Source organism: Thermobia domestica, chromosome 8 (assembly GCF_964235325.1).
Source record: "Thermobia domestica chromosome 8, izTheDome1.hap1.1, whole genome shotgun sequence".
Classification (NCBI taxonomy): Eukaryota; Metazoa; Arthropoda; class Insecta; order Zygentoma; family Lepismatidae; genus Thermobia; species Thermobia domestica.
In genome coordinates, this window is record NC_137461.1 from 108634837 (window position 1) to 108657193 (window position 22357).

Genomic DNA, 22357 nt, shown 5'->3' on the forward strand with positions numbered 1-22357 from the left:
TTTGGCTCTTCCCCAAACTTGAGGATCACCTTAACGGCCTACGCTACAGTTATGACTCGGAGGTGGAAGCAGCAGTTCGGCCATGGTGTCGCTCGCTGCAAAATTCTTCACCGTCGGCATGAAAAACCTTGTTTCGTGCTGGCGTAAATGTGTTGCCCGTAATGGAGACTATGTTAACAAACGATTCCACCATTTGTAGCTGAAATTACAAGCTTTTCACTAATTCTTATATCGCTGTCAAACACAAATAAAGGTATTACCTTGGAGGGATTACTTTGTGAATCACCTTCGTATGTTCTATGGTCTATATGTTTATTAAGATGTTGAAATAATTCGAACTCTTACAGGTGAAGTCAATCAAATATCAGCACCCGCCTTCCCCATAAGATTTAAATAAAATTGTTATGACAACTTTCATAAAAATATAATTTTTTTGAATATGGTCCATTTTGTCTCAGATTTTCCTATCCTCTCAACTGCTTACAGCTGAAATGAGCCATTGGTAAAGAAGTACGTTTCTTCTAATTTGACATAACATATTCTTCTGATTATTTATTAAATTTACTGAGTTTTTTTTTTACGAAAAAATGTACATTTTGTCTAATAATAGAGATTTAGTTTTATAGCTTTGGGTTGAAGTTAGAGAGAATCAGAATCGCTCTCTTTAACAATGCCAGGATCCCTAGTATTTCATACTAAGCTTGTATACATATCAATCTCGTCAATGCCCACCACCATACCGTTTGATCAAGATCGTATGAATTTAATCGAACGTGTTTTAGTGAAATTTCTTGCTTTCACCAACATTGAATCAAATTTGATGGCCAATATAGAGAACCGAAAGCCCGCACAACATAATAATTAACATGTTTACTAAATACGTCGAGATCCACAACCATACTAATTTTGTTCGTGGTCGGATGAGATTCGTCTAAAGTATGCGTTATACAATATATTTTCAATAAGTTCAAACCCAACTTTGATGACCAACAACTCGAAAATCTTACAAGTTTTGTAATCCATAATATTACGTGTGGTTGTTAAGCTACTCAATGTCTACTGCCATACCAATTTTAGTCAACATGAGATGAAATTCATTGATCGCGTAGGATATGTGATTGGGGGCACGTTGGCTCAGTGGTAGGGAGGTTATCCTGGTGCGTGGGATCCTTGGTTAGATCCCGAGCCATGTAAGTTTGTAGTGGACAACATCGTGTTTGCAGGTTTTCTAGAAGTGATCCTGTTTCTTCCCACCTTCTGATTCCTCGAACTCTTCTAGCATCATTTACTTCCCTTAATAATAGTCTCCTTTAGCCTAAAGACCATATGCGTTGGACGTTAAACTGAAATATGTTTTTCCTTCTGATTACTTTTAGGAAAAAAGAAAAGCAAGGAAAATCAAATGAACAACGAAAACTCTAACCTATGCCCTACTGCTATTACCTTTTCAATTTTCTGCTTCTTCCAATAACTGAATTAGTTTAAGTTTTATTTCCAAATAATTTTCATCTCTCTAATTTGCTTAATCGTCTTACGCATTTTGACCCAGTCATGCATTGTATTTTACGCTTTTTAAAACAGTTTTGCACTCTTTTTTAATGCTGTTTATATTATGTCCTTGACTGCTGAGAATAGTGCTTCTCACCTGAGAGAATTTGAAAACCAGATCTATGATGAACAACAATAGTAATCATTAATATTACTCTTTCTTGGGTAGCAAATATGTCAGATTCCAACTTTGTAATAGGTACTTCGGTCTGAGCACGATAAATATTTTGTTGTGATCAAATTGTTATCTCGTTTATTGTAGTTTTAATGATACAATACTGAAGTTTCGTAATTATGATCTTAAGATTTCACGTACCTAAATTCTTTCATCACAGACAGAAGCAACTGATTATGGATGGTGGAAATCGCTCTTCTTTTACAACTAAAGTTCAGTAAGTTCTTTTTCTGGTTGAAGCAGCCAACGGACACAAGGAGAAAATGTTCAAATTCTTTAATATGCCTGTTCTACGTAATTGCAGTATTTCAAATCTACTGAAAGGCTGTTAAAAATATACAGAACTTATCAAATTTTATGTAATAGTGACCTTCACTCTGATTTGAATATTTTTGCACTTCGTAAAAATGTACGAAATGATGGAGAGATCAAATGACTTATCACAGTTGTTGGATCAAACCAATCTAATCTCTTGGTTTGCTCTCTCGATTTACATTCTACAAGCTTGACAGTATTCTGTAACGGGTTTTGGGAGGGAAGTCAGATTACGCTGAGCTAATCAAATCCAACAATAGATAAGAATATCAAGCGGAAAAGAAAAGAGTGACCGGCTATACAAATGTAGGGATAAATATGCCGGGAATACACTTGAAATAGTCAAGTACTGTATTATTTATTCAGTAATTCAAAGCATTACAAGTTGACGAAACATCATTTGTTCCTAAAGTTTAAAAGAATACAACTAGATTCCTGCAGTAAATGGTCAGATTGAGATTCCAATTCCTATATAAAATATATTTTAAAAAAATATGGATTACGCATCAATATTTTATCACGTAAGATGTACTCGAAAAACTTGTATATTAATTTTTATTAATGGATATGCCCCTTATTGTTACACAACCCACAGCACAGCTCTTTCTTGTTGGGTTGTATAACCCGCAGGAATTCTTGCTACTTCGAGTTTCGAGCAATCATTTGAATACGTAATTTCTGTGCATTTCTAGACGAACGAGGTAACAAACTGAGCAGGTGTAAGCATTAGTTAACATGTTAATCAACAAATGTTGCTAAGCACATTATTTATATATAGTGTAAACGTTGATGAGGAAATAGGGCATAAGTAAAAAATGAGCATACATAATAAGGGGGAAAATAAATAACTTCTGTATTTTAAAATATGGTAGGTTCTGATGAATGAGTTGCCTGTTAGGTATAACTTACAAATTATCTTGATTTTTACATTATGTACGAGAAAGAGAGGGAGATGTTGGTCAAGTGCTATATATGGAGCATCGGACTGTATAGTTCAGAGACTTGAACATAACGAAAGTTAGAGAAAGCTTCGAAATGTGGTGTTGGAGGAAGATGGAAAAGATAAAATGGACAGAGAGAAAGAGAGAGAGAGAGAGAGAGAGAGAGAGAGAGAGACACTCGAAGATGTTTTAAAACAGATAGGAGAGAAAGGAACGCTTTTAGCCACCATCCTTTGTAGAAAGGCCAATTGGATTGGACACATCTTGCGAAGAAGAAGTGAGTCTTTTTCATACTGCTATAGAAGGAAAGACGAAGGAAAGTGAGGAATAGGAAGAAGTAAAACATAACTTATCAATAATTTGAAAAATAGAAGAAAATTGTTGTACTTGCAACTATACAGCTGCTACAGAGTATAGTTGGAAATACCATATAGAATGGTTGTCGAGACCATCACAAGATTTATTATGGCTGTCCCAACAATATAAGACATGTTACTTTAACCATGCTTAAAATATGAAAATGGTTGCTGTAACATATGCACTTGCTAATTGTAACAATCTATTTGTTGTTGCGTTTACCATAAGTTTCAAACTCAAAAATTATCCTGAGGGTGGTATTGTTTCTTTAAACACAATATAATGCTGCAAAAGCAAGCAATAAAGATAATGCGACAACACTTCTAACGTTACCATTATTTATAAATTTAGAATACTTCTTCTTTTCATACCGGAAATATCTAATAAGTAACGGTGATAATCAAAATTGGTCGTACATTTTTGTTATAAGCAAAGCTTTATGAGATTTTTTTTTAATATACAACGGAAGATAAAACATATTATATTTCTTGTAATCATTTTGAAAGAAATGTTATGAAGTGAACTTTTGGGCAGCCCATTTAATGTGCTTATTTGTAGTAGAAACATGACTCATTATGTTATTGTCATTTACATGCCAGAAATGCATAAACTTCCTTCAATAAACTTTCTTCACATTTCTCTATTTGTTCATGTAGAGTCCGTGTTCTTAATAAATGCTTGCTATTCCTTTGGACATATACACAATTGGTAATACTTTTCGTTCTTGAAATTGCAAATGGCGTCTTTGTTCGTGTTTCACGTTGGTCAGCGCATGCGCGACACGGAATGACACATACAACCATGTATATTGTTCATGCAACCATGTGTATTATGCGTGCAACTATAAAAGCGACAACAATATGGTATGTTTTATATACCACAAAAGAATTTCCTCACATGATTCTGGTAACATAGGAGGTAATGTTAATATTGTTTATGTAAAAGAAAGATTTTTTCAACGGCCATACTATGTTTAACTATATTTTAATGGTTGTCATCACCCTACTTGTTTTTAGAGTACAGTACGTCCATCCATCCGTCCGTCCGTCGGCAAGTTAGTGTACACGATAACTCTAATATGAAAGCAAATTTCGAAATTTTATTTTCTGCAGTTGAGTGATTATCTCAGCCGAGTTTGTCAAAGGAGACAATTCGTTAACGTTTCGTCACTGTTACCTGTGATAATCACTCTGTGAGCCATCCACACCCAGTGTAAAATCTACTCGTATAACATTCCCAAGTTTATGTGATGCCTGCACAACAGCAGACATGCGGCAAGCCTATAATAAATTGTAAGGAATAACGTGAACCTCTTTACTACCTTTTAGCAGAGTTTATTGTAGATTAGCCTTTAAGTCTAAGCTATTAAATAGTAATAACAACATTTTGCACCAAAATATTCAAAAGTCTATCCATGTTTTTATTTTATTAGGATTACACAGTAAGACATATAAGATTGCCTTCTTCGTCTGTCTACGTTACTCTGCACGACAACTCTTGAACGAGAGTGAATTTTTAAAACTGTAAACAATTATCTCTGTTGAGTTCGTTAAACAATCAGTCCGTTAACGTCTTAACGGATAACGATGGATATCTACGTATCATATATCCAAATATCTCGTGATCCTCTTTACTGTCTTTATCGAAGTTTACTAAAGTTTTTCATACCAGCTGTTTTACATATTACTAATGTGAAACATTTATATCCGTTTGTATTTAGCTAAATAGATATTATTTTTGTACCAACATATATTTGATTCAAATGATAATTATTTTCGTATTGTCAATACCTTTGCATACATTTTTTTTTAAAGTGAGAACGTAATATTCTTTCTGGTAATTTGAAGTGAAAAAAGTTCCTGTTTGAACTGAACAACTTGAAACAAGCCTTCTCAATATTTTTTTTTAGAATACTTAGTAAGCTTGTACATTAATGAGAGTCTAAGATCCCTTTGAAATTTTGAAACACTTAAGAAGGAAGAAACAGTATTTTTTCCGGAAAGCGAAATCTTTTTCAAAATACACAAAATAGTTAAGAAGCTACTTCGTTTTCATATACAAGGTTCAAAAGAGAGAAGTTGGAAAATGGTAATCTTCCTTGTTTTGCAACCAGTAGTCTCGGAGTGGAATTTTGAGTCCAGACATAATGATTGATGCTTTCTCAAACTTTTAAAAATTTTTTTGTCGCACCAAAAGAATGCTGTAATTTTAACTTCAAAAATACGCTCTACTGGATTATTTTTCAAAATTGCTTCTTACAGTTTGATGTTAATTATTTCGGTGGAAAATAGCTTCACAGCAGTATCTGAAACCGTGCTAATTAGTTAATGTATGAATATATGATGAATGAATATATGATTTTTTTCGTTTTACATAGACAGTTTAAAATTTCTGGCATACTTAGTCCAGAAAAGAACTTTTGTGACTAAATTTTCAAGGTCTTTTAAACAATGATACAGAAATACCTTTAGCGCACCTTTACACTGAGAAAAAATGTATGTGGCGTACGTAAAACCATATGTTACATTTGTAAATCTTGTAGTTTTTGGGCTTAACGTACAGCAAACGTATAACTGAAAACTTATGTTTTATAATACTTTCTGTATAAGTGTTCATCTGTCCATACCTTCCCTATGAAGCAATATAGGCGGTCAGGATCTCTCATATAAATGGACGTATATAATATATAGCTGACGAAGGTAACATAATATACGTATGCAATATAAGGAAGACTGTTAGATATCAGACATACTGCAACGGCCTGATGTAACATCGAAGGGCAGTGCCTATTTAGCATACGGATAACGTATGCTCCGTACTGATTTCTGTAGTAAGCAAGAGGATTCTGTATATTTTTAATATATAACGCTGTCCAGAGAACGGATTTCTCTCAGTGTAGGAATAACTTGAGGGTTCTATCCCAAATGGTTTCGACGATTGGGCAATCACCATGTACCAAGAATTATTACACAACCCTGAAGTTAACAACAACATTGAATCTATTATAACACTATTTGTATAGAATCAAAAAGCCTCTTACTACCCCATAATGAAGTTATTGTTCCTTCTAATGATCAGATACTGTCTTTTGTTTACTTAAAAAAATATTTTCGTAAGTAAGGAAAACACAGCAGACTGAGAACTGCTTGAACGTGACATCATCCTTAAGGCTATTTTGAGCTTACCGACGTTGATACGGTTTGAAAAAGTTGAGAAAAAAAGTGGAAAATTAGTTGTACCAATCTTATATGTAATATATCTTTATCTTTGTTACTTGTATATTTAAGGTGGAAGCAGCAAGAGTGTTAATTATTCCTGATGTTTTCGTCATGGAAATTAAAACACACAAGATGACTTAAAACAAAAAGTCCTAAAACACAGTTTTTTCAATAGTACGAGAAGAGGAAAGAAGCTCTCATCGTTTTTGACGAACTTTGATTTTCGGGGATGTATTTGATTTTGTATCTTACACACTTTACCTTCTAGTTAAGAAAGCTTGAGACATATTTGTCCTCAAAAGACTGAGAAGAGGTAACTGCTACTGTACTCTGTGATTCTGGATTATCTCTTGAAAAAAAAACAAAAAAACACTACTATATAGATAGATATATCGCATTGATTTGACACTTAGTCTTCCGTTCCAAGCGCTGCTATCGGCTAAAGCTATTCCACTTCCACGGCTGCAAGGCTCTCTCGCTTAGCTACAGCTGAACCCTTATTGACTCAACTCGTGGGTGTGTCGAAGGTGTGAGTTTAGTTTCCATTTTTGCCACGGATCAAGACATTTGGGCAGCACTATAAATTCATCACATCTTTCTTGAGCATTCTTCGTTGTCATTAATGATTATTGAATAATCCTGAAGACGGTAGTATTCACATAAATGACAATTTGTTATCTTTATACGAATTCATTGCGAAACGTACTATTACATAACGTGATAAAAAAAACTTTTAACGAGGCCGCTGTGGCTCAGTGGTAGAGCGTTCATCTCTGATGCATGAGGTCCTTGGTTCGATCCCAGCTTGCGGAAAGTGAGCTTTGTGGTGGACTAACACTATATGCAGGGTTTTCTCGGGGTTATCCCCTTTCCTCCCACTTTCTTCATTCTACTATTGCATCCATTTATCATCACCGTCGCCTTTAGACTAACCATCATAACTGTGAGAAGTAAAACTTAAAGATTTCATTTCCAAACTTTTTAATATCCTCCTTTTCTAATTATGAATAATCTATAGAAGTAATTCAAGTAAATGCATACACATATACGGATGAAATAAATATCATTTACATATAAATAAGTTTTTCTTTAAGTGTAAAAGTTGTACATGATAAATAAAAACTATTAAATGAATATGAATTTATCTACAGATAAAAACCGATACTGTATCATCTGAAATAAATCATAACATCATTTGCTTCTTATGTACACACGCAATTTACTAACTTCCAATTACACGTAAATAAAATATGATAGCAAAGTCTCCTTTTTTGTATCTGCTACCGATGATCGTTAAACTCTGCTCCAATAATAAAGAAAGAAAGAAACCTACAGATTGAGAGAGAGGGGGAGGGTTGCCATAGAAACTGGTTTCTAGGATATGTGTTCAATGTCCATCTGTTTCACGAAAAGAGAGAGAGAGAGAGAGAGAGAGAGAAAGAGAGAAAGGAAAGGTATTCAATCAGAACTATATACATTCTAGGACGAAGTGGTGAAAGAGTGCGTACCTACCCATAGAAATGAACTAGAATGAGTTCTAATTAATTAAAAGATTTCTTTTCATGGATTATAAAATATATTTATGGATGCAATTCTATTTATTGTTTGTATTTGATACAAGAAGACACGTGAAAGTTTGAAACCAACAATAAAAGCAAAATATTTATGACTAATACCAAATAATAAACTTTTAGTAAAATAATTATTATTGCTATCGTGAATTCATTAAACACTTCTTTAGCCATGGAGTAATAAGCATAATGTAAGCAGTACAGAAAATAACATCTAATTGAACAATGTGTAATAACATTAAGTTTAGGTTATGTGGAAAAGGATAAGAAAGAAGTATGTAAATTAAAGTTTTACAGTAGATTTGTGTCAAATGCACAAGTTATAATTAATTAAACCGAAGTTCCGTATTGACATAGAATATTGAAAACTTCAATCTCCTTAAAAAAAAAAATCGAAATTATCATTTAGCTGGTTACGCTTGCTATGCACTATGATATAAATCCTAGGAAATATCTTACGATTTTTCCTAGAGTCAAAATCTCAACGTGTATAGCATCAGATCCCATGTTACTTCCTATGTTCTGAACGATCCTATGAGATATATCTTGTTTAAAGCACACTCTATTTCGAAAAGAAAATTCGTAAGATTTCGATTTAAGCAACATCAGGTGAGAGAAAGTGAAAACAAATTTGTTTCCTCCGAGCCAGCAAAGATGCCATTTGTGCACTTGTTAGCTCATACGAGGAGCATATATTTTTATATAATACAAAGTCAACGCTCTATCACAACAGACATGCAATGCAGAAGGCACTACATAACATTGATGGCAGAGTATGCGTTGTGAGACCTGGCATCTCTTTTGAGGATGTGAAACAGGAAAAATCTTCACATCTATGGCACAAAAGAATAGAATTTCCTACGAAATATGTAGTAAAATTTTTTCACAAGATAAATCCTAAGATATTTCCTAGGATGATACTAGGATTTATCTAACCTTATTTCCTAGAATTTATCTCATAGTATATAGCAGGTCTTATTTACCAAAAAGATAGAAATAAGGTTAAAATATCAAAGAAATAAGACAAAGCCAAACAAATAACGTAAATGAAAATGTGTTGAATCACAAAAGAGAAGGAAGCTTAAATACATTTAAAAACTTGCTGACACATGAGATTGGAATCCAACTTGCAACCTTGTTCTCTGAGATGAACTTTTAGCTCTAGTTCACAATCTATTCTAGTACTAATCACCTTAGACAAAATTAGTAAAATGAAGTAATACAGGTAGTAGTAGTTGTGCAAACACCATACACTTCCGAAATGAAATGAAATTTCTTCATAGTTTCACACCATTTAGACTAACAGAGACGGATGATAAACGAAACTAAATGATTGTGAAATAAAAATTGGTGGAATGGGAATGTGGGAGGAAAATAGAGATCAAAATAAAAACCACGGCATGATGCTTTTCACCACAATCTTTCGTGTTCGTGGATTCAAATAGGGACCAATCGTACAAGAGTTGGGCATTCAATCAATGTGTTAATTGAGATTTAACAATAGTCTTACTACTACTGCTTAGATAACAACTTTAATAATAGACTGCAGATGGAGTGAGTGTACAAAAAAAGATGTCAGAACAAACGTAGAGAAATTTATTCCATATTCAAGGGCGCCCATGTTGTGGTTTCCAAGGGGGGGCAAGTATAAGCGACGTTTCAAATATAGGTTCAAATTTTGTTGTAATTAATGTAAAAATTCTGTTGGGTTTTCGATATTCTGAAGTACAATTTCCTCTAGGTGGGCAAGCGCCCCACCTTAACCTACTGATAGGCGCCCTTGTCCATATTCACGATATCTTTCAGGAATAACCGGTAGTATCCATGTAGGTCATATAAGGAACTCTAAAATCAAATTGTTTTTAAAATAACTTTTTCTTACTCCATTCAAAAAACAAAAGTTACTATTTCAGGGTAGATATTGTTTGAGAATATTCAATTAAATTCATCAACGAAATTAGGAAAGTATATGTATACTTTCTAAAAATATTTATATAAATTCAAGTCTCAATCTGACTTACCTGGACCAGGAATAGTCGTACCATCGTAACACGCGTCTTTTCATGTCCCCAGGAACTTTGTGATGTCTCATATAGAGTTTAGCACCATCCTGCGAAGAGAAACAAACTTGATTAGTTTGATCATAACTATTACTGTGATTATACAGGGTGTCCCTCTAGATATTCCCGGAAAATGTTGGTTTAAGGAAAAAAGGTACAAAAATAAACAAAAGAAAACGTTGCATATCATAGTTGTGTTATGAGAAATTGCATGAAACGAGGTTGTCAGAGATGGTGCTGGAAATGTCATTCCTGAGCATCCAATCGGAACTGAACACGACGTTACATGTTACTGAAACAGGCTACCAGGACCTCTGATTTTACCACCTGAATCCTAGCCGGACATTCTCCCGTAATGACCTCAACAAACTTTCTCTGATACATCTTAATGTAACTACTAAATGGAACTACTAATCGAATAGTTTGTCGCAATGAACACCCCTTTTTCAGAGAATATCGATCGATATATCTTCACTACGATGTGTAAGTAAGTATGCATAACCATTTCTTTTTGTGTTGACGTTAATACTTTCTCATGAACTAACGTTCTGTAACTTTTAACATTCTAAATGAAACATGTAACATTCTAAATACTTAAAACAGCAAATGAAATTTATCGGGGATACATTCGAGTGGGCCATCCTTTATTATGTACTATTACTCGGAATGGACAAACAGGTACCCGATTAAAGAGATTGTTGCATAAAAGTTTACAACAAACTACGAAGGGAAATTCAATAAGAGTGCGACTGCGTGCAATAAAATTCAGAAATATGAAGGTTTGTTTCCATTTAACAACCTTTAATAGGATTTGCATGAGAATTTTCAGTTAATTTAACGCAGTAATTTACTCACGTTGCGAATCAAATGCGATAGCGATTCATTAAGTAGAATGGAACAAGCTGAAAGCAAATTATGGTATAATGAAAAAAGAAAAAAAACTTTAAATCCCTTTATTACTTTATTACATAGCTTGGTTAAAAAGTAGTGGCAACAGTGTTCTTACGCCAAAGGGGTGTATCTCAGCACCAGAAGAGTTCCGTAGCTGATAAGGAAATTTGAGACGATGATTGGTGGTATGATAACAGCTGTGGTTATTCAATCAAAAGCAGCATTACCATAAAGTAGAAGATGAAAGTGAAAGCGCAATAACAATATGTTTCACAAGGACAAACAACGTGCGTGGTTAAGATTGAAGTGGCACGTGGACGCAGAACACCAAAAATGATTTTTAAGAAATTCGTGACGATCTTTTTGCCAAAATAAAGGGACCACCTTGTGGGAAGTACTGCAACACAAGAGGAGCCATCATCCGTACCAAATGATGGTTTCTGTGCGACATCGACAGAAGATTGACACGCTGACGGTGAACGATGTCTTCCACATTTGAAATGGAAGGCGATTACATTGAAGGAAGTGCTCGTCTGTGCATAACGCCAGGTACGAATTCTAACGACGTTGACATTATTTTTTGGAATAATTCAAACTCTTGTATTTTGAATGAAAATGAAGATATTCAAGGTAGAAATTAAATGTACATAGCTAATTGTGTTGATGTACTGGAAACTGTTCTCTTAAAATATAAGTTACATTGTCCAGCTTTACTCACTTTAACATCCTGAAATAAAAATGTTCTTGGCGTCCCTCCAGCATACTATTTCCATAATTAAACGGCTCGGGGAAAGACAATGGTAAGCACCAGTTAAATTGAGATATTAGGTGGAATGGATTGGGATCGAACCACAGAACAATATGTAGGTACTTTAATTTCAGAGATGGCAGGTAAAACTTGTTTCATGTATGTCATTGTATTGTAGTGCATGGAAATGTTTAAGTGCTTTTCCAGTTTACTCGATAGTTAGAAAATGTGATTTAACATTGTCTTCTCCCGAGCCCCTCAATTACTAAAGTTGTTATTAGTCATATTAGCTTCTCACCACATCAATTTCCAACTAGTATGGTAAGGAAAATATATACACGGAGGTTAGTTTTTATTTTAAAATTCAGGTCTCTGACTTACTGCTAAGTTCAAATTTAAACGGGAATTTCTATGGGTAATATTCGTATTCTGTTTTCTTTCGTATTGACAAATATAGTATCGAACCTATAATTTGATTTATCGTCTTTCATGGCCGATTTGATGTTTCGATATGGTCCGAATGTTCCCAATAATTTTCACTTCTATGTTAGTAGCCTATTCTATTAAAAATTCGAAATTAACAGAAGAGTTTACCGTATCACGAAATTAAACTATGCTAAATTTAGGACCGGATTCGGATTTTACCTTCTCTGAAACTTAACGCACAAACAAATTCGAGTTGACATTACTGTGAGTAAGCCGGCGTATTTGTGTGTGTGTGTGTGTGTGTGTCGGCAACATGCTTCTGCAAACAAATTCGGGAGTTGATAGGTATTGTTGGTGCCTACACGGAACCTAAAAAATTGACGATTCGATTCATTCACTTCTTCCCGAGTAGAGGTTTCTGGTGATTAGAATGTACTGCGTAGCTCTTTACATTTATTTGGCATACATTTTCATTTGAAGTTTACGGTTGGCCCTGCCCCTCGGGGATCATCCACTTATCAAGAACACTTCAAATAGTAGGTTTCCACAATATCTTCACCTACGTGTTACCAGAAGTCTCCAACTCCGAACCATTTCTGAAAAAATGTTCCAGGGTAGCGACAAAGTTTGATTCTGTAGTGTGACCTGTCACAATTCGAGACGTCTTTGATGTATCGATATGGTGTAGACGTTATTGTTCGTTTTTTTTGTTTTTTTACGAGCTTTCGAATATCATTCAATTTTACATGCCTTCCATTCTTAAGTTTTGAGTAGACACTTGATTGACACTTCTGGGTCCCGGGGGTCAATCACTTATGAGCATTTCAAACAGTGGGCTCCGACAGTAGTTAGTACTGAGAAAGTGGCCCGAGATCAGACTTTGTGGATACCATATATATATATATATATATATCAGTTATACTAACTATATACAAACTACATGCTGACTGACATAAAATAAAGGGGTACTTCTAGTTGAGGTGGAAACTTGAAATTTGGCATGATTGTAGCTTTTCGGGACAAACCAAAAAAAAAAAAAAGCCAAAAGTGAATAATTTAAATGTTAGGGGGTCTAAAGAAAGGATGAAGACATTCCCCATGTTAAATGCTTTTTTTTTTTCATATAATCTCATATGTTAGGTACTTGGAACCGGAATAACAACTTGAAATTCGACATGCTTGTGGGTTTTCGTTATCATTGCTTAAGCAAATAACCAATTTCCAACTTTAGAGTGATTTTATGGAAAATTCAAAAATCTTTCCCATATTATTTATATGGGACATCATCTACAGCCCAAAATTATTGGGTACTTCCTGTAGGGCTACAATGATTAAATTTGGCATGATTATAGCTTTTCGTGACTAACGCAGAGAAAAATTGCCAAAAGCGAATATTTTCGATTTTTTTAGGGAGTCTAAAGGGAAAAGGAAGAAATTTCCCATTTTCTTTTTACCTGTAATATCATATTGTAGGTACTTGGAATTGGAATAAAAATTTGAAATTCGGCATGCTCGTACGTTTTTGTTAGCGATAACTAAGTTAATCACCAAATATTAAAAAAAAATCAACTTTAGTGGGGTTTTATGGGCAAGTGAAAACAGCTTCCCCATATTATTATTGAGGGACATCTTCTATACTCGAAAATGTTTAGACACTTCCGGCAGGATTAGAATTATCAAATTTGGCATGATTGTAGCCTTCCGAAACTAACCCACAGAAAAATTGCCAACAGTGAATATTTTTAGTTTTTAAGGGGTCTAATGGGGAAATGAAGAAATTCTCATGTTATTTAAATGGGAGTTTTCTTGGGATACAAAATCTTATTATCTAGATAGTTGAAATAGGAAAATAAACTTGAAATTTGGTAGAATTGTGTTTCTAAGAGGTGTAAGGCTGTAGGCCGAGTAATCGAGAAATCTGGGGTGGAGCCCCAGCTAGCTAAAACCTAATGCTCCTTTTCCTTAGCAACCTATTTTTACTTTACTTGAAAAAAACATTTATTTATATTTGATTAAGTTTTTGAGCTTCCTCGTGGCCTAGCGGTTAGCGTACGCACCTTTGCGTGGGAGACCCGGGTTAGACTTCCTGTGGGAGCGCATGTGGAACGGATTCCATATTAAGCTGTAGGTTCACGTGTCATATGGCCTCGTTACTAAACTGAAAGGGACGCTAAACTGGAATCAACTTAACTCAATTAATTATGTTTTGAATCAAAATTGGATAGAAAAACTATTCAGATACTGAAGAAAATAATCACCTAGGAAATAGGCTCTGTAGAAAATATTACGAATTTTCTTGTCCTAATGTTGAAACTAACTAGTACATACAATAGAAGGTCTTTCTCTTTATTTGGTTTATTTTAGTTTTAGAAGTCTTAATTTTTCTGTCTTATTCAATTTAGGCATCAGAACTCGAGATCAGAAGTGAAAAATAATAAGAGCTACAATCGCACAATAACAGTAATAATAATAAAGGTTCGGTTCTAAATAACCTGATATACAAAGTGGCCCAAAAGTAGGTAATACACTTGTAATACAAAGTAGCATTGATCAAGTATAATATTCTAGTTTATGGGTTTATTGCTTCGGCTTTTCCGAGCTTAAGATGTTAGTGAAAGGGCATTACGAACAAATAATAAAGAAACTAAGTCTACCTGATGGATAACAATAAGAAATGATACTAAATGCAATGACGTGATCAGTACTGTACTGCCTACCTTCTTTTGGGCCACTCTGTATACAGGGTGTTTCAAAACAACGCCGACAACGTTTGGGATGTGATTCCTGACATCAAGATAAGATAAAAAGTATAGACCAACCTGGGTGCACAAATGCTTCCATTCGGAGTTATAGGCTGCCGAAAACGTGAAAAAATGAACTTTAAAGGTCCATAGCTCCAAAACTATGGGGCCTACCGTAATCGGGTCAAGACTTTACTAAGGAACTAATATGTGCTCTATCCAAAAATACATGCTTCAGAATCCTGCAGTACTTCCGCAACAATTTTTACAGAGGTAGTTAGCATTAATACACGTATTTGAGCCCTCTAGAAAAGTTGTTTTCTAATTCTTAGGCCCCCTCTTTCTATCTTTCTCTTACTCTTTATGGAACACCGGAGCCTGTGGGCCTTCACATACAGACGGGGCCGTTAGGTACGCCCCTGGACTTGAGCCATACATGACAAATTAATTAAGGGGACAATATTGACAAATCTCAAAGCCATACGAATAAATATTATTTTTAGGACACCTAATAGTAAACATTTTTTACTGAAATGGACCCACGACTCGTTTTTGTTTTATTCGCCTTTTGTGTGCTGTTTTATGTTCGTATCGTATATGGAGTAAGAAAGTTTTGTCTTAAAATGGGCCCACCACGAACTGCAGGGAGCTTCCCTAGGGAGGGCAGTTTCCTCCTGTCCCCCCACAAGTTACGGCCCTGATGTCGCCGCAGTTCCTACACCGACGATAGTCCTGTATCTAAATACGGAAGCTAAAATGTTTCTTGACCCAACAATTTTGAGAGAGAACACATTATTCCATCTCCATAAAGTGAAATATCTTTCTTGCAAGTCTTACAAGGCAGTTTAAATAGATGGCGCTACAATAAACCATAAAAAAGTTTCTCATTATTTATGTGTAGAAAGAGGATCTTATAAACATTTTTGCAACATATTGGTAGTTGGAATGAAAAAGTTTATTAGCTCTAGTAAAAGGGTAGTAAAGAGTAAATCTCTTAAGTAGTAAGAAGCAGCTAAATGTTTTTGCACTTACTTAGTAGACTTAACTATAGCTAGGCCTATATTATACATATAATTGTGCATTTAGTTTTCACTTCTTGCAAAAAAAAAAAAAAGTTTGTTTCTTCAGTGAGGTAGTACAGCAAATACCTGTAGTTATGCGAGCTTTTACCAGTATTCTATTAGCACTACTGATAACGCATTATACTATAAAAATAGGTATATACAGACAGATTGACAGGAAACAAGAAAATATGATTAGATAAAAAAAATATAGAGAGAGCAAAAACGGTAAAAATATATCGAGAAGCGGTTCGCAATCGATTTAGCATTCCAACAATAGATTTCATATGCTAGACTAACAACCCTCTATTCAAACCGAAAGTGGTAGAGATCAACTATTTCCGTTCGCAAAGTTTATCGCTATCGAACCAAAACGGTAATAGATAGCGACAAACTGAGTTTAACAGTTGATTCAGCGCCTCCAAAGACCACACCATCAGTAACACTCTACTGAAACCAGAAGTGGTTGATGTACATACTACTACTTTCGGTACTTATTTCTATAGAGCAAACCAAAAAAAAAAAAAAAAAAGTAAAAAACATTAAATGTCCCAAAAATGCGTTTTGTCTCGACCTTTATGTATCTGTTGAAACTGGTGAAAATCACAATTTTTCAGTTACAACATTGATCGGATAATGGATAATTCAGAAGTAGTTAGTGAGAAGCAGATTTTTTTATATGGATACAGTACTAAGAATATGTTTCATCTTATTCTTTTATTCTTTTTATTGCAACCAAAGGGGATAGACATCAATTACCACTTCGGTTTTAATGTCAATCCTCGTAGAGTAAAAAATAATAACAGAGAGCGAGTAATGTTGATATGTATTCAGCGTCCGAGGAAGAGAATCCATCTTTGATCTTATCCCTGTACTGCAGGCAGTAGTTATAGTTGTACTACTTCAAGTTTAAATATCGAATTCCCATAGTTTAGAAGTGTATCGTAGTTCACACTTGTGAAACGAAACACACTTGTTTTTATTAAATTTTTCTACTAGTGCATAGAAAATTTAGACACTTTATTCTTTAACTTAACTTGTAATTATCACTTAATTCTCCTCGGTTCTAACGTCCCCTAAAAGGGACATGAAATAGCTGTTTTTTTTTAATCTAGTGAGCAATTATTAGAGCTTGTAAGATTGACTTACGTCTCTACATATTGTTGATAGATGTCAGTATGTAATGTGATGTATATTTTTCGCCAAAATTTTGTACTTGACTTCTCAAATGTGTTGGAAATATGGCGTAGTAAAAACAAAACGGCAAAAAAGAAAAAAAAGGAATTTCAGCGAGCAGATATAGGTAAGTACATTTATTTTTAGTTAGAGTTGTTTCTTGAATACTAAAGGTAAGTTTAATTAATCATAGAAAATGGGGAAGACATGTAAGAGTAATACGTCATTTGTACTTTCGTGGATAGTGTAGTAAACCTCTAAACTTGAATGTCCCCTACAGGGGGAATATGGAGTTACTCTTAACCCACCGTAAGCACTAAAATTTTGGGGCCATTTTACGATCATTTAGAGTCTATATTAAATATATGTAAACAAAAATTATAAATTTGAGCCAAAAAAATTACCAGGACTGAGGAGGTTAGAAACTTCACTGATTTTTCTCCTTTATTTCTGAGGGTTTGTTTCAAGAAGTGATTCGTTGTCTGTAAATATAGAACTTTAAACATTAAAGTTTTAAGTATTGTGTTCCGTTAGTAGCAATAATGCTTCTGATGTAGTTTCTACTTTGTATGTAGTTTGATTTCTTTTTAAATATTCTTTTATTTAAAAGTATTAAACAACATTACAATAGAAAAATATAGATTATTTTTTGTTAGATCAACTTGATAAATGGATACACTTACGCCAATTTAAGGGAAATTGTTTTTCTTTATTATTTAACAGAAAGAAAAAAAAGACTGTTAGTCTTCATGAATCTATAAATGTGTTTGGTTGAAAACTGTACAAATTTATGAATAGTTCTTGTTTGGTTTTTATAGAGCATAATGGTTGACGTAATGCATGTTAGATGCGAATTAACGGTCACCAATGCAACTCACACATAACAATAAACCGTACATATATAGCTCGAATCATTTGTCAGGCAGTTCGTGTTTTGTCTCCCATTTGATTGTGATGGAAACAAACGTGAGCACCTATCAACAGTAATTCTATTTGAAGGGCAATCTGCTAAAATTGACTTTGATACAACCAATGTGAGGGGTATTATATTTCGCACTGACAGATGACAATTGGGGAGTCAGGGGAATAATGCTTTCTGTTTATCTTGGAGAATGATTTGTCCTTAAGAGTGATCACCTGCCCCCACTCCCATTCCAATTTTCACATTTTTTTAAAAATATTGCTGACATTAAAGGATAATTACAGAAATTTATCTATACAATTACGTAGCATTTACAGTAGATAACAGTATGTAATGAGACAGTGTGTCGTATTGATAGCTTCACACTATGAAAGAATACGTATACAAATTAATTATGACAACGGAAAATTTGTTGCTTGTTGAAGTTCAGCGTCCCTTTCCAGAATCGAGGCTACATGAGAAGTGGATCTACAGTTTAAGGAAGAATATGAACCACCATAATGTGTTCAAATTTGAAGGCATTCCACTGTAATGAAATACGGGACTCCATGCACCAAAGAAGCACGCGCTGACCACCAGATTAGCGAGGAGAAAGAAAATCTTAAGTTTGGTCGAAGTACTGAGCAACAGTTTACTATCTCAAAACCATAGTTTTATTGAATAGTATTTGGTATTTTCAAGAAAATTACGCAGTGTAATTATAATATTATTGTCTTAATTCTATAATTTAAAAAAGGTTTAAAAAACGGGAATGGGGCAGATGAACCTTGTATAAAGAATACTCTAAGGGATTTCAGTCAAGTTACTATGGCAGGAGGTACAGTAATTTAGTAGAAGAGCGCTCACATTTAATTGGAGGGATCAGGAGGCCCTTTTTCCCTAAGTTGCACGACTTACCACCAAATTCTCCTTGCCCTCCCTGCTGGTCTATAGTAGCTAGGGCGCAAGCCTTTGGGAATGTGGTCCTAAATTCGATTAATGGTGTTAGAGTATTGAAAGTGGTTCGAATTCCATCTTAAATTGTAGGCCCACGTCTCATATAACCTCGGTACTGAAAAGGGACACTACACTTCAAGAAATAAACAAAGAAACTCAAATTCTTTTGAGACTTTTCTGCAAAAGTAACACGCAGCTGTAACTTTTCTCTCTTGTCCTGATCTCCCCTAAATTCTAAGTAATTCATTGAATAAAATGCATTGATCTTCAATAAATTTTACAGTTTATTAAATACAAATTTTAGTTCTTAACTGATTCAAATCTTTCAATTATTCTTTTCTGCAACTCTGTAAAAAATAACTTCGCATTATGATCACCCTATTAAGGATTTCAATGAAACACTTACTTTCGAAATTAAACATATAATTTCTCTTAAAATATTTTGTAGTGTAAGACTCACTTTACACAGCGGAGAGCATTACTTTCTTTAGTGCCTATTTACGCCTTTTGTGTGTTCTGCATATAAACAGAATTTTAGTTGAAGAGGAGCACAGGAATATGGATACACAAAATACTTTGGTAAATGTGATAATCATTGACTAGGATCTCATAAAACTTTCTGTTGTGCCTTGATTGTCTTCTTATTTAGTTTTTTCAATATCAAATGTTAATATTTCTTTACGAGTTTACTTCTTACTTAAAGTTTCTTATATAATCTGAGTTTGTTTCATGTATGGAATATGCTGAGTAAGTAAGCTTTTGGATACAGTCAAAATTGAGTTCATTACATTGGAGTTTTAAAAGAAAAATCTGTGCCATACCTAAACACACTGAAAATTGGTACGAATCTTGCATATGAAAATTTCCATGACCTACGGATTGGACGAAGTATCCGCAAGAACAAAATACAATATTGTAATATGAGTGAAGTTAATTGATAAAGGGTAAATGATATTTTATTAACTTTGATATTAATATTTTTTTTTAGATTTTCATATTTTAAATGGAAATAAAATTCAATTCCCACTCTGGTGCTGTTAGGTCGTTCACATCTTCAGAACAATCAAGGAAGTCTCATAGTAACTTAAAACTATGTCCAGATAAAAACATTTCCTTTAATAGGATATCTTATGTCATGTAGCAATGTGTCAACTCAATAACAAACACTTCCTACTTCGAGTCATGAGGAAATTCTTGTAAATGTAATGGTAAGCGGAAGAACGCACCAAAAACTAGGAAAAAAAGGTAGGTGGACAAAAGGAGTAGTGAACTCGAGAGAGTTTTGATGTGACTACAAAGGTGCTAATTTCGTCTTTGTCGTCCTCTCCGATTAATCTTGCTGAGTACATGCTGATTACGAACTGACAACACACTTCTATCATTCGACTTAATTTCCAGTCTTACTTATACCAAAAAAATCTAACTTCTAATTCAGTATGACAGTTATTATCAATTTTTTCGTAAGCCCACAGCAACAGTTTTGGGTAATTATCTAAATCTGATGTTTATAGTTTTATTATCCAATTAAGACATTACTATCTTAACCAATTATTGCTCTACGTATTATAAATTAAATGGTTAAGTTGTCATGGGATTGCACTCTAAAGTGCCCTCATGTTAACATGTTTATCATTTTCTGAGCGAAGTGTGGATATATGCGTGTATGTTGATGTCCGGAGTTTGATCCAATAAGTTGGCACACGTTAATATCTTGGTCTTGGTCTATATCTGTTTGGTCCTGCTAATTTTGCTGAGAAAAGCTGATAGACAGATAGATTGGCAAAACTGTAATGAATGCAATATGTATGTAACTGTTCTTCTTGTAGTACCAGAAATACGATGTTGCCCTAGAGACAGTGCAAATATTCATGTTCTAATCACGTATGCCATCAAGAGGGAAATTACAATTCTCTGACATCTCTACGTAAGCAAGATACTTCACCTGTTTTGAAATTCATATTTAAGATAAAACGTTAATATTGCAGTGGTTATAAACAGGATAAATCATCTTTCATGTAGCACAGAAAACATTTGAATCTGTATGAGTGAATTTGTTTCTTGGTTAGTTAAAGCTTAGTGTCTGTTTTCAGCAACAAATTTATATGACACGTAGACACGCAACTTAAAGCTGAATCCGAACCACAATACTGTTCTACTGGAAATCGAAACCAGAACCACTTGCACTTAAGGCGGTAAGAACATAAGCATAGCCCAGGGGGAGGGTATGAGAATTTTTCATTCTATCTGATAGTTTCTCTGAAGAACTTACTTTAAGGTTTATATCTACATTTTTTAAATCATAACTCAAACTAAACCAGAAATAAATGAAATAAAATAAATAAATATAATTAATGCATGGGGAGTGAAGGCATCGAAAAGTCTAGAAACTAAATACCAGATACTGTTAATAATAATTCGGATTTTGTATCCAAAGAAAACGATAATTTGAAGATAACATTGCAAGTGCTTTATTCAAAGTAATGATCCTCGCCAGCTATACATTTCTCCATCTTTAAGAAACCGTCCCCATAAAATTTGCTTGCTTGGAGGATAACAATTCAGATATTCACTGTTCCACTTCTTTGTTTGTTCTGCTTAGAAAATGCATGTACAATCGATTTGAGCAAATAGTAATCTGAAAGTACAAGATCTAGTGAATACGAAGTATGGGTTAACACTTAACAAGCAAGAAACTTGAACATGTCTTCAACTGGTTTTAAAGTGTGCAATGGTGCGTTGTATGAAGCAAAATTACTTATCCGTATCTTCGGCCCATTAAGGCCATGTTACGGTCAAAATGTAGCACAAAAAGATTATTTACTGTCGGTATCGATCACTATTAACCTGATTGTAGATTACTTGATTCTAGTTTATAATACACCACTCCTTCCTGATCCCAAAATACACAGGGCATTGTAGTTTTCCGAAACGATTTGGCCTTACAGTCGACGTTGATGATTAACCTGGATCAACCTATGATTTTTTTTTGCTTGAGATTCTTAAAATTAAACTCACTTGTCATCACTAGTGACTATTCGATGCAGAAAGGACTCCTTTCGTGCCGTTGACTTTTCAGTTTTCCATTTGCCTTTTTCTCAGTCGATGTGACAACCATTTTTCTGCCTCTAATACATTACATTGCTCGTAAAGAACGGGAATTGTTGGGCAACGTTTAATCTTTCCGCAAATTGTATTTGAGTTTGACATGCATCTTCATCCAACAATGCTCTAAGTATTGGTCTTCAAACCTTTTCGGTTAATCTGGTCGTTT

The 22357-nt window shown here is 34.2% G+C and overlaps 1 protein-coding gene across 1 annotated transcript in view; it reads right to left on the reverse strand.

Annotated features, from left to right (window-relative positions):
- Positions 1-22357, reverse strand: part of LOC145693139 (uncharacterized) — an 896225-nt gene that overhangs the window by 184074 nt on the left and 689794 nt on the right. Inside the window, exon 8 of the mRNA XM_081768874.1 lies at positions 10147-10235. Within this exon, the coding sequence (XP_081625000.1) occupies positions 10147-10235 (89 nt within the window). The remainder of the gene's footprint in view (positions 1-10146; positions 10236-22357) is intronic.